The sequence below is a fragment of the Schistocerca americana genome, chromosome 10, assembly GCF_021461395.2.
Source record: "Schistocerca americana isolate TAMUIC-IGC-003095 chromosome 10, iqSchAmer2.1, whole genome shotgun sequence".
In the NCBI taxonomy this organism is placed as follows: Eukaryota; Metazoa; Arthropoda; class Insecta; order Orthoptera; family Acrididae; genus Schistocerca; species Schistocerca americana.
Genome location: NC_060128.1, coordinates 179,331,004 through 179,345,557, shown reverse-complemented (window position 1 = coordinate 179,345,557; position 14,554 = coordinate 179,331,004). Strand labels below are relative to the sequence as shown.

Genomic DNA, 14,554 nt, shown 5'->3' with positions numbered 1-14,554 from the left:
CACAGAATATCAAACAGTGATTGCAGTTAAGATGGCAGACCATATGGTTACTTTCACAGGTGTCCCTGTCATTGAGGAGACAAGAAAACTTTGACAGGCCTGGAATTAAATAGTAGTGGGACAATATACGGGGCAGGGCTTCAAGACTTGCAACTAGGTCTTTTAAGGGGCGTGAGCCACAGGCATGAGGTAGTAATAGACAGCATAACGACCCCCCTCCCCCATCTCTCTCTCTCTCTCTCTCTCTCTCTCTCTCTCTCTCTCTCTCTGTGTGTGTGTGTGTGTGTGTGTGTGTGTGTGTGTGTGTGTGTGTGTGTATTTCTTGTTTCAGGGTTGTCAAATCATATTCCTTTCCACCTCTGCTCCCAACACCTGGAGTCTTGGCTCATATACCTGAAAATGACCTAGATAGCTAAAACATATCCTAATCTGATTTTAAATGTGCACAATTGGCAAGGAATGTCTCCTCTATGTGGTGAGTTTCCATCTATCCTTACTGATATTTATTCCAAAAGTATTCTCATTCCAGTTCTATGCATCTTCCAAGTATGGTATCACAACCACCAAAACATTAACTGTATTTGGAAAAAAGGAGAAGTTAATATTTTGTAGCTCTCTAGCACTAATAAAACTACTAAATTTTTCCAACTCAGACTGTGGTACAAGAAGATAATAAAACTTCCACCCACACCTAAGACTTGACTTTGCTTTCCTTCCGAATGACTACTTCCTCTGCCGTTTTACACAGATAACTGCTTTTCGGAAGGAAATTAACATGGCAGTTATTTGTTATGTAATGAACACACAGGACGAACAATATAACACATTTCTAAATAGTGTGTGCCACTGTGCTGCCATTCTTAAAATATACATTTTGTTTAATGGGGCTTCAAAACCGGAAACTTAGGTTTATTTATGTTTATATCGCTTTTTGTACTAACCATTGAAATGAGCAAGAATACAAAATTATATAAAAATCTGTGGTGATTATGTAAGATATTTCTCACGTTACCCTGCATTTTACACATGGAAAAAAGGCTATTTTTAAAAAAAAAATGTACTAAGGAACCTTGGCTGAAATCAAATTTACGTGGACTATTACATTCAAAGGAAAATCTAAGAATACAAAACACACAAAACCAAGGAGAAAGGTTAAAGGCAAAGAAATATATACGATAGTACAAATGAACTACAGCAACAAAAAGCAGTAAAATGCATAGAGCCTTGCAACTCAAAATGAGTGTCTCAGCTCAGATTGCAGTACTAGAAGATTGGAAAACTTCCAGTCCACACCCAAGAACTGATATTTGCTTTCCTTCCAAATGACGACTTCCTCTGCGATTGGCACAGACAAGCGCTTTTTGGAAGGTATTAATTTCAGAGATTTTAGTATCAAAACTCAATAGACATGAAACTACACCTTAGAGAAAATTACAAACCACAAAGCTGCCCCCCCCCCCCTCTCTCTCTCTCTCTCTCTCTCTCTCTCTCTCTCTCTCTCTCTCTCTCTCTGTGTGTGTGTGTGTGTGTGTGTGTGTGTGTGTGTGTGTGTGTGTGTGTGTGTGTGTGTGTGAGAGAGAGAGAGAGAGAGAGAGAGAGAGAGAGAGAGAGAGAGAGCATTCAGACACCTTTGGTCTGCTGTTTTCAAAAAGGTATAGTCAAGAGTGAGTCTTTATTCAGGCCCCTGTAGTAGATTAAATAGCTGGTCAACAATGATACTGTAACCTTATTTCACTGTACTGATTGAAAAGGAGTTCCATTTGTCTATGAAAAATCAGTTCAGCACTCATCAGCCACGGGCAAGAAAAATGTCAATAGTTGCAGTTCTTGATGACTCTTCAAAGTAGCTGAATAATTCTGGCAGTGTTTATTAGCATATTGTCACCTCCATCAATGGTCTTGACAAAACATTACATATTCAAATTCAATTCAACTTCCATCTGAAAACTTAATATCAATTTCTTTCTTCTTTAACTTAAAACAACATAGAAAACTGCATTACTGTACAAGTACAAGAAGGGATCTATTACTTACCAGTTATGTCAAAATCCTAGAAATGGGAAAGTAAAATTTTGTTATAAAAATGAGGTTGAAGGAGTTGCGTTGCAACACTATTCCATACAAAGAATGTGGTAAACTGCTGCAGAAGTTACAAGCAAAAATTTCTCTTGCATTAATTTTGCTGATTATAGACGTAGAGTGCATTCAGTTTAGTGTTTGAAGCAATAGCTCTGATGACTTGGCAACTCTTACCTTTCTGTCACCAATGATGCCCAATTTATCATAAAAGTTGCCAGATTTGGTTTTTCTTTGTGTGTGTGTCTTTTTTTTTTTTTGGGGGGGGGGGGGGGGGGGGGTGTACACACATTATGCTAGGGCCAAAGACATGTTTCTGCATTGCATGACTACAAACTATCATATGGAGACACCCACATGCTCAAACAACTGCTTTGATCTTTAAGCTGGGTGTTAATGCTTCCATTTGTCGACAAACACTTGACTGCATCCTGTGGCAAGAGGTGGGCATAGGTCCTTCAACATGTTCAAATATTCATGCGCCTTTCTTGTAGGGTTAAATACTGTGTCATTCCTGTGCCTTCCTGGTACTCTGCTGATGCAATCTGAATTTTTGCAAATAGGGGAAAAACTTCCCATTTAGCTGACTGCTTTTCTGCTATAATTTATCTCAAGACAAGAAACAAAGTGGTGTTAAAGCAAAACTGACAACTGAGACAGCAGTAGTATCATTGCACCATTTCCGAATGGGACACAACAGAGAATCAGATCAGTTCATCACATAGGTGTCATGAGACTGTAATTCAATCTCACGCTGTATAAAATATTTCTCTGCCACTTCTTGCATCAAAAGTGCAGAGTCTAACAGTATTAAACTTCAGTCAGATTAAAACTGTGCACCAGACCAAGACTAATTCTGGTCCCGCATTTGAGCCTCAGTCCAGCTCACAGTTTTAATCTGCCACAAAATTTCGTATCAGCGCACACTCCACTGCAGAGTGAAAATTTCGTTGTTCTCGCAATACTGCCTGAGGAAATGTAACTTTGGTTCAATTACTGTTAACCTGTCCATGCACAAGCCATTTGCATAGCATTACCTTTCAGTGCCAGAACACACTGTTCTTTGATACAAGTGTAAGTGTTGCTTCAACATATAAATGCACCCTGCCCCAATCCACTCCAACTGTCCTGCACACATTAGCATTATCACAAGTTGCTTAGCAAGTCACTTGATCCCAGCTACTGCTGACTTACTGGACCAGGACCGGGACTGCGACTGCCGGTCCAGAGAGCTCTGCCCACTGCCCCCGCCACGGCCCTGCTCCGCCCGCCGGCCCCTGTCGCTCCCGTACGGGCTAGTGCGTCCGCCGTCACTCGAGTCTCCACCGGTCCCTGCAGGGGGATTCCGCCAGGAGTCCTCGCGCCGGCGATCGCTGCTCGTACTGGAGAACCTGTTGTTGCCACAGAAAGTCAAATGACTGCACCATTCTCAGAAACTGAAGCCCGATGTTTGCAAAATTTTCAAAACATTACCAAGGAGTTGCAAGATCTGTGTACTAGAATGACATCGGTAGTAATTCTAATATCTTTCATGAGCTTATTTTCAAGGTAGAACATTTTCTTATAAACAAAAGCCAATAACATGAAAAAATATTTAACAACACAATTGTGAAAACAGACCATTTATAGTAAATCTCATCCCTTCCACACACATCTTAGAACATTTGGTGTTGAAAACCACTACTCTGTGTTAAAATTTTTGTCAAGGAGTAGGCCACAGGGCTAAGTTTTTCACTTCTGGGGGCTGATTAGTTGACAAACTACATATATAAATCCTCTTATTTTTGGCGTATGACGAGTTAAGTTCTACTATTACATACAAAAAGTACACACTGTATGACTCTAATGATTTTAATTTCATATATTCGAAATTACCTAAGCACCTACATTTGAAATGTAATGCTGAAAAATATATCTTTCCACTACTTAGCTACATAGTACAAAGTGTTTGAATACTTTAACAAATAAATAAATAAATATACTATGGAAATAACTAACGTCAACAAATGTCAATGGGAAACTAAACAAGGAAGGATAGAGAGAAAGAGAGGGAGAGAATGGCGATATTAAAGAACTGGTCACTCCTGCTCTGCTACACTAAAGTGAGGAGCTGATTCTAATGAAAGAGGATAAGACAGAAAAAGTAATGGTTTTGAAAGCTATGGAATGGGCAACAGAAAAGAAATTAGTCAAAGGCAGAAATCAAAATTACAATACATTAAAAAAAGACCACAACACTGCAGAAAAAGAAACTACTTAAAATGCAACATTTATTCCCCTCCTTTCCTTTCCTTTACCAGAGTCAGAGAGAGAGAGAGAGATTTTGTGTGTGTGTGTGTGTGTGTGTGTGTGTGTGTGTGTGTGTGTGTGTGTGTGTGTGTGTAAACAGTGCAGTCACAACTGATTTGAAGAAGTGGCGTGGGAAGAAAGAGAATCTGTGTGCCACAAATAAATTAACATACAAGTGTTCCTTGCAATTTGAAACTTCTTACCTGTCCCGGTCTCGATCCCAGTCCCTTTCGCGACCACGGGAGTCCCTTGCTGTACTTGGGGGTCCGCCAGCACCGACTCCCAACATTCCGCGTTCGCGAGCCAGACGCTCTTCTATTTCCCGCTCTCGGGCTGCCGTATCCACGGGCTTAGCCCCACCAAATACCGAGGCAGCCTTCGCGCCAGTAGCCGGTGCTGGCTCGGGAGGTTTCGCAATGGGAGCGGCGACTTCCTCCAGAGGTTTTGTGCGGGGTTGCAAGTTCAGCCGTGGCCTCTGTGATGGCTCACCTGCATGAAACATTGCGACATACTCAGTTAAAAATTTCATTCACTCACACTGACTCCTTTCCTGATGTACCTGCAATAGAATCCCTCATAACTACAAAATCTGTGAAAACAATATGATGAATGTAGGCAGCAATTCACCTTCAAGAAGTCTAGAATTACTATCATTTTCAGATGGTGTGCAATATGAATGAGCATCAAACGCTTTATTTCCAAGATCTGTTGATTTGTCAAGAACTTGTAAATAATCTGCTCCACACATTTCTCATCTTCACTTCACTTCACTTTTTGAACAAAAATCAAAAGCACACAATATGACGAATTTTTCAGCGATACCACTACTGCCATTTAGAAACTATAAAGTCTGCTGACTTCAAAGACATTCATAGGAACCATAAAAATACAGTATAACGCCCCCCCCCCCCCTTTTACAATCCCAGAATTAACATTTTCCCACTGTTTAAGACATTTCTTATCATTCCTGTCAAATTTCCTGTGCCCACAATGTTAATTTGCACCCTATTTTGCATCAACATATTTATAATTTTCCCACAATTTACACATTACAGAAAAATGTTCATGGAGAAAAAATTATGCTAGGATGATGTTGGCTGTCCAATTGTGTTTTCAAATATTACATGGTTAAGTTACTTGACACCAGGGCACTCTACTCAGCAGATTTGAACTGCTTGATTGTTGTGATCATTGTGACACCTTTGTTAAGCCATATTTAGTGTGTTTCCGCGTTTGGCCACTTGTAATTCTAGTTTATACAATCATTCATGTTGTGTTGCTCAAATGTTTTTACTTTAAACATAATTTTTTTTCCATGCTGAGCAAAACGGCTTTCTAGAAATTAGTCTCGCTGTCAAGTGCAATATTCATGTATGTATTTTTTGTGATGTTACACAAACAATGTGAGTGATAGTTAACGTGTTTGGGTTTTCCACATAACTGAGGAGGCACAGTACCTGATAACCCAAAAAAGGTGACTACAGTGCAAGAGACACAGAATAACACATTCAAACACCACACAAAATACTTACGTACGAGGGCAATACCAAAAGTAAAATTTCCTATTTTTTTTTTATAAGTACATAGACCATTTTATTGCTAGAATGTTTTACATCAGTTTACAGCTTGAACATTTAGCTATTTTTCGACATAATCACCATTTCTGTCAATGCATTTTTGTAGATGTGGCAGTTTTTGTATGCCCATGTCATACCAGCTCACCGCCATGATGCTCAGAAAGCTATGAAATTCTTCTTTCACCTCGTCGCCGGAGCTGAATCCACTTTCCGGCCAAATGATCTTTTAACCTAGGGAACAGCTGAGTCACTGGGCACAAAGTCAGGACTATAGGGTGGGTGGGTGATTATGTTCCACTGAAACTGTTGCAGGAGCAACGGTTTGCCGAGCAATATGTGGACAAGGGCTGTCATGGAGAATGTGTATGCCCTTGCTCAACATTCGTATTCTCCGGTTCTGAATTGCCCATTTGAGTTTTTTCAGAGTCTCACAGAACCTGTCAGCGTTAATTGTGGTCCCAGCAATCCAGCTCCAACGAGGTGAAAGAAGAGATTCATAACTTTCTTAACAGCATGGCGGCGAGCTGGTATGACATGGGCATACAAAAACTGCCACAGCGTCTACAAAAATGCATAGACAGAAATAGTGATTACGTCGAAAAATAGCTAAATGTTCAAGCTGTAAACTGATGTAAACCGTTGTAGAAATAAGCAGGTCTATGTACTTATAAAAAAAAAAAAGGAGACCTTACTTTTGGGATTACCCTCTTACATATTTGCACTTGACAATGACAAAAATTCTCAAAACGCATTGTACTAACCATGAAAAAAATACTTAACTAGCACAGTATTTCATTATTTAAATAATGAATGACAGCTGCAAGCTTTCAAAAACATTGATTATGACATATGAAATTGAGTCAAATGTTGCTACTTTTTACTAGATAATAAACCTGTATTAGATAATAAACAAGTCCCTGACCAGTCTTCTGATGCCTTTTATGCTCATATGTCATACATAAAGGTTGAAAAAACACGGGGGTATACCACAAGGAACTCTTACAGCTTAAAAAGTTATTTCTCACATTTTATACAATTTTTTGAAGACCCTTGAAAAGTGTAATGGCGGTGCTTCACTGTACATACAACACAGAAAAATCATCTTAACTAGTGTGACGTAATACAACAACTGCCGCACATTCCTATGGACCATAAGTGCCATAATATCATGCCCAACAATGTAAAATCCAGAATGAAACAATGACAGAATTATGAAAAGGATTTCTCGCATTCTGTCTTCATGGTCCTTAAGCAAAATGTACATTGGCAGTTGTAGGAAGGATTAATCTGCAGTCAGTTTCAAGTGCTGGTTCTCTACTTTTTTTCAATAGCGTTCCTTGAAAAGAGCTGCGTCCTTCCTCCAGGGATTTCCGCTCGATTTCCCAAAGCACCTCCGTAATACTCTTATTTGATCAAACTCACCAGTAACAAATCTAGAATCTAGTAGCCCACCTGAATTGCTTCAATGTCTCCCTTTAATCTGACCTGGTGTGGATCCCAAACACACTATCAGCACTCACGAAAAGGTTGTACTAGTGTCCTGCATGCAGTTTCCTTGACAGATGAAAAACACTTTCATAAAACTCTCTGAATAAACCAAATCAGCAATTTGCCTTCCCCACTAGAAGCCTTACATGCCAGTGCCATTTCATATCGCTTTGCAGTGTTACACAGATATTTAATTGACATGATTATTAAGTCACTTGCGTCCTCCTACACTCACTCAACAATGCCAACTTACTGTACACCACAGCATCAGCAGAAAACAGGCAGAGATTGCTGCTCACATTGCCCATCAGAGCATTTATGTACATGAAGAATAATAGCCACCCTATCACAACTGTACTCCGAAGTAATTAGTATGATCTTTTTAAGTGGGCAACCAATATTTTGCCCATGAACTTACACCAAGTTCCTTATAAACTGTAACAATATTAGCAAACATTGTGGCTCTCTTTTCAAAACACGTTTCACTGTGGTCTAGCATACGTATTTCAAGGAGACTTTCACAATATACCAAATAACATTAGAGAAAAACGTACAAATTCTATTTCTAAGATTAGCAACCAGGACACTAAATCAGTGATGTACCAATCATAACATGTAGAGAGACTTGGCACAATTTTTAAACAAAGTTATACTTACACTGCACATCATAGTAGATGCCTTTGAAATACAGTAAATTCCATTTATTACAAATAGTTGACTGTTCAACTCAGCTTAGCATATTTTAAGTCGAGTGAAGTGTGTCAGAATTTTAAGAGGCACACAAAGCAAAGAACTTTGTGACCGTACCCGTAATCTGACTGTTTACTATCCTTCCACCCGACAAACCAGCTTGCTATGTACCGCAGCTGAGTGCTTTGGGGAAGGATCATACCCATGGCATTAAGTGGTAATCATTCTAAGAATGAGTTTCTTATGGCAGTCACCGTACTAAAGTGCAACATTATGTCTTGAAATGATGCCAGCTATAGGACATGCCCCACTATAAATGAGCACCATCACTGTACATGGTAACTGGACAGTAAATTCTGACAAGTCAATAACCACAGAGAGAATATTAAGGGATGGCAAACAAAGTCACTACACACTTCAACTGAAGTGTACAATTATGTAGCAAGAAACAAGAGAGAAAATAACCTAGTGACCATGCTCACGCAGCCATTAACAGAACAAGAGTTCATGTTGTTAAGGAAGATAACTGACTATACAATTTGATGCATAATTGCTTATGATATTTTCTGGAAGGAAAAAAAAAAAGCATTAAGTCACTATTAAATATGTTCTATTAGAAAAACTAAGTAATACCTGCATATTTACTTTCTGTGACAGAAACATTTCTTGATAGTGCATTAGGTGTAATGTAAATGGATATAAATTTAACGATGGAAAATCCAGGGTGGAATGTAACGATATTATGAAAAGCATAGTTTCAAGGCGCAACAAAAAGACTGTCGCAAAATAAACTTTTGGCCAACAAGGCCTTTGTAAAAAAAAATAAATGACTGGCTGGCTGGCACACACACACACACACACACACACACACACACACACACACAGTCAGTCTCTGGGAGCTGAAGCCGAACTATGAAACCGAATGTTAGTTGATTCTTTTGTCATCACTTGGCAGAACAATGTATCTGTACATGGAAAGCACAACACTGTGGATGCTCTTATAGAGGTACAGTCACAATTTTGAATTTTTCATTCATAAATTAAATACAATACAAATACTACAGAGCTGTATTTGTTTGACAGGTTGGCAATCCAAATTTAATATTTGAAGACGTCTCACTGCCTTGAAAAGGAGATTTCTCTATAAATCAACTGAGTATAGCTAGTGCATCTACTGGTGAAATGGTTTACTGCTTTTTCAACAGATGGTGCAGTAATGTATGCATATTCTAAATCATTAATACCTATTAATTTCATTTATTGGTTTTTCTAAATCTTTATTTTGCCCTCCTGTAAAATTTACTTCTTGTGGCTTATATGCTTAAATCATTCATACCTCTTCATTCATCATTGATAGCACAATAAATCACTGCAGTAGGCAAGGCAATTTAGCTTATTATGGAAGAGGTTTCACCAGCTGACATGCTACAACTCGTTTTCTACAAATCAGTTGACTGGAACCAAGTAATGATGACTGGTACTGAATGACAATTCCTTTTCTTGTTTTGATGGCTGCATCTGACAACAGAGAGGGGGTAGAGAGGAAATCTGCAATGGTCTTTAGGACAAAAAACTTCTTATTGCTCAAACAGTATGGCAGACAAGTATTTGGTACAGCCACCAAAGTAGCATCGTTTAGCTGCCACAGCAACTGCACATCTGACACAGCCATTGATGGTGACTATGACCACATTATTCAATTGTTCACAGTAAGACACTATACTGGATGCCTGGGTTATCGGGCATAATTCATTTCTACATTAAATTTTTTTTTTCATACATGTAGCTACAGGCTTAGAACATAGCCAAGTTCTTGCAGTGACCATGTGGCCAACCAACCTGTCCCATAAGTATAGTAGCAGTTCTTTACAGTAAAAGCCACTGAATGCACTGAAAGTGTCCATATCGTGGCCTAGCCACTAGAGAGGCAAAAGAGAAAGACGACCCAGAGTTCCTCCTGGCCACTTCCTGGGGGCAGAAGCCAGTGAAGTCCCTGTCTCTCAACTTCCAGCTTTGGCACAGGGCAGAAGACCTCATTTATGAGGTTTCAGATGAAGCAGACAGCCTTGTGTCACCTGCCTCAGCGTCTGCTCTCTCCGACTGGCCGCCAGCTAATTCAAATGTGAACCACCTTTCTCTCCCCATCCTATTCTCATATTTCACTAACACTGGCGGATCCATTAACAGTCCAGCCTGGATAAGCTGTTCCATATTCTGTAATCTGTATCTACATACACACTCCACAAGCCACCATACAGTGCATGGCAGACGACATCCTGCACCAATACTAATCATTCCATTTCGGAATACACAAATAGTCATCTCAGATCAGAATTCACAAAGAGTTTCCTGTAGATAACTCATTTCGAACCACCTACCATCCACCTCCTTCCTCCCTCCCATAATTGACACAGGCTGCCTCTCAGTAATAAGTGCAGCCTATACAACACCAACTGTGGCAACAAGATAAAGAGTATATTATTCAATGATTGAATAGACGAGATGTGCATCTTTGAGAAGATTGTCAATCGACCGTGTGAACTGTAAATACAATTCATTTGTCCACACACTACAAAAACAACTTGCCAGAACTTTCACGCTAGCAATCACAATACCGAGAAAAACTTGTTTCTAACGTCCATAAATCTTAAAAGCGTTTGTTAATTGATGCCGCAAAAGTATAACACGGACCACTATAATGCCGTTGAACTAACCTGATGGGAAGTCATCTCTGCGCGGGCCATCTCTCTCGTCGAAGCCTCGGGGTCCAAAGCTTCTACGGTCTCTGTCTTCGAACCGCCCGCCTCCAGATGAAGGGAAACCACCCCGGTCTCCAAATCTTTCGCGAGACCCGAAACCGCCCCGATCTCTATCACCGAAGCGGTCGCCAAAGCCTCTCCTCTGACCTGAAAGACAACTGTTACTGAAATATATGTAAATGGACAAGACTTAACAAGAAAATAGATTTTCCATAATAAGAAGTTAAAGAACATAAAATATTGCTCTGTAATAGTACTGAAACTGAACACTAAAATATCCACAAAAAATGCATCACAGGAGTTATGAAATACACGATCGAAGGAAGGCGTAACCATTTTCTTTCTTCCTCCGTACCCACGTAAAGCTAGCAGAAAGGGTTAGTTCACTGTTTCACACTTTCATAGCAGGGATTCCCAAATTGTGTTTCATGGGCAGTGAATAAGTGCTCCGTGAAAAATAACAAGATGTTTCTACAGGCACCCCCCCCCCCCCCCCCCCACTATTTTGATGATACTAATTTTTATTTAATTTTATTATGATTTGTTTTATTAGCTGTGATTTAAAACTGAATTAGTCACTGAATAAAACAACTGTACTAATTTTTTAAACTTTATTAACCTTCGAAATAAACTAGGTGTTCCATCAAAGTATCAGTATTTACAAAAAGTTCCATCACAGGAAACATTTTGGAACCCCTGATTTACAGACACCACAAACTACTTAAATTTAAATTTTTCCTGCAAGGCTGTATTTTATAGTACACAATTTTACAATTAATGACAGGCCTGTTAAACCTCGAGTTGGTGCGCCAATGCATGAAGTGTGTCAACCACAAATAAAATTGTTTTGGACTGTTCCATTGTCATTTCACAATTGGTAGCCCATATCCATTCCTTCATTATTGCTTCAGCTAATACCGTGATAAACTGTGTTGTCATATGTCCAAATGAGTAGTAGTAATACAAAATAAAAAGTGAGCTAGCTGGTAAAACATCTACAATTCATGCAAGAAAATGACCCAGTTTATGAGCTAGCAGAACAATCCTATAATGAGGCAGTGGACTACAAAATAATTAGTACTCGAATAAGCAGGTGGCTTGGATCTGATGCAACTGCGCTGTTTAATGTTTCCAGTGGGTCGTTACTGTGGGGCAACACCTGTCGGTGGTAACAAGAGTTTATTTCATTATTATTGTTTAATTAAACAGGACAGTAGCTCATACAGTGTAAGTATATTTTATTGTTGTTTAAGTGAAATAAGATGAAATTGCAATTCTGCTCATACATGTTTACCTTGATAACATAAAGACAGCTATTATTTACATGCGTACAAAGTACACCATGCAGCCACTCCTCTTATGAAAAACAGCATGTCTGCTCAATGGTTAAGAAAACCTGCTTGATTTGCACTTTAGGAATGGGGCACTTGAAAATGAGATGTATATCAGAACTAGTCAAACACAAAGAATAAACTTTGCGTGAATCTTCAGATATTGGCGGCGCAAAGACTGTTCCATTAAGTTTCGGGTGTGCAGCCGCAAGAAATCTCACAAGATTTCTGGCGCCTGCACACCCGAAACTTAATGGAACAATAAACTTCTCGTCCAATAACATACAGCCTTGTTAATTCTTATGACTAAGCACAATGAAAACATTTAAGGCAATATATGTCAGCACTTGTCGCAAGCTAACTGCCTTACACACTTGCCAAAATAAGCAATATAAAATACATTAGACACATTTACAAAGGGAACTTTCTGATGTATAGCTTGATTAACGCAGAGAGTGGGAAATACCAACCATCCCACGAGTCCCGCGGCGGAGGCTCATCGCGTGGGCCTGACCTCCAGTCGCCCGCACTGCTGCGGTCGGGGTCAAGCCCCCTCTCCCGATCCCTCATGCCCCGCCGCCTGTCATCTGAAACGTTGTCCGCTACAGCGATACGTATATTTCTGCCTTTCAGCTGCGTGTCAATCATCGCCAGGGCGGAGATGAGGCTGCCACGGTCCTCGAATTCCACATACCCACAGCCTCGCTTCCCGCGATCTCCGCCCGGCAGCCGAACGCTGTGAACCTGGGGAAATATAACCACTATTGAATGTAACATATTAAACAATGGAAAATCTAGGTTGGATCATCAACAATATAAGGAAAAGATAGATTGCAACTCACTGTAAAGGTGACACATTGTACTGTAGACAGACTCAACCTGAAGAAACATACACATTAGCATTTGGATAAAGCCTTCAACAGAAAAGGAAACACACACGCATACACTCACGCAAGCAAGCATGCCTTATGCACACATGACCGCTAGTCCGGCAGCTCAGACAAGAATCAGTACACCCAGTATTCTGGTCCAAGCTGCCGGAGACAGCAGCTGTGTGTGTGTGTGTGTGTGTGTGTGTGTGTGTGTGTGTGTGTGCGCGCGCGTTTCATTTTCTGCATACTCTTACCAAAAGAAGCTAACGTGTAAGTGTCTTTTCTTTGTGCCTGTCCGCAACTCAGCGTGTCATCTTTACGGTGAGTAGCAATCTATCTTTTCCTCATGTTGTTAAATGTAAAATATTTTCATTCAGTCACAAGTGTTTAGCGATTTCTTCACAAATGGAAGGTACTAAGTGGAAACTGGGAATAAAATTGACAAATAAGAGACAAAAATCTATGGAAATAAAATGGATGCATCTCAATCTTAATCCTTTCGCTGCTGCAGACTGGACACGCATCCTGCTACACTATTCCCCAGGTGTTGTGGACATGTGTACGCACATTGCTTTGATATTCCGACTGTGCTATGGACATCTGAATGCGTCCTGAGCCGCCGACCTCTCACTGCTGCAGACTATAGTTACTTCCACATCTTGGTGAATAAAAGAGTTTCAAGTATTTATCACACAACATATACCTCACTTTGTGCTACCATTTGCAAAATATCTCATTTCAATAACTTGAATTGTTTACGAGATGTGACAGCAAAGTAAGCATGAGCAAAAACAAAAAGAAATTCAGTTCTCGATCAAGTGAATATATTAGCCTTTAAGGTGGACAAGTATCAAATTTTTGCACCATATAGGAAAACCAGATGACAAGTATTTGATATAGGCTGGAATGCCGTCTCTCTTCATGAGCACCAGCATTTGGTGAGCAGTACACCTGTAACAAAAGCTGCCTTAGTGGGAAATGCAAAGAGGACATCTGTAGCGGCGAAAGGTTAATTCTGTACTCTTGTTTTGTTTTAGGGCGCCAAAAACAACTGAGGTCATACGCGCCCAAGTCAAAATTATAAAACGCAAACACAGAGACACGGCTATATGTCAGTCCCAATGGAAAGAATAGGAGACATCTAAACAAGGCACGTGGAAAAAGGGCTTAAAAAACACCATAAAAATGGAGATCGAAAACCAAAAATTAAATGGCATTTACCATATTGCTTCGGCAGATAAAAAGTAAACCGAAGGTGACAGCCTGCGCATCATTTGCTAAAACAGCTGATAAATCAGATGGCAAACCCATGATGGAGCGTAAATTAGTAAAAACAAGGCATTCCAGCTGGTAGTGGCGGACAGTTAAAATTTGGGCGCAATGCATACGAAGTACGGGGCAGCGCCTTTGAGCAAATGACGATGGCTAAAAAGACAGTGCCCAATATGCAGCCAAGTTAAAATAATCTCCTC

The 14,554-nt window shown here is 39.9% G+C and overlaps 1 protein-coding gene across 2 annotated transcripts in view; it reads right to left on the bottom strand.

The window, feature by feature from the left end:
- LOC124552732 (eukaryotic translation initiation factor 4B-like) overlaps positions 1-14,554 on the bottom strand; it is a 46,215-nt gene that overhangs the window by 18,850 nt on the left and 12,811 nt on the right. For both annotated transcript variants that reach the window (XM_047127074.1, XM_047127075.1), the window contains exons 4-7: positions 12,681-12,954; positions 10,835-11,026; positions 4,569-4,854; positions 3,271-3,467 (exon numbers count right to left, since the gene is read on the bottom strand). In XM_047127074.1, the coding sequence (XP_046983030.1) occupies positions 3,271-3,467; positions 4,569-4,854; positions 10,835-11,026; positions 12,681-12,954 (949 nt within the window). The remainder of the gene's footprint in view (positions 1-3,270; positions 3,468-4,568; positions 4,855-10,834; positions 11,027-12,680; positions 12,955-14,554) is intronic.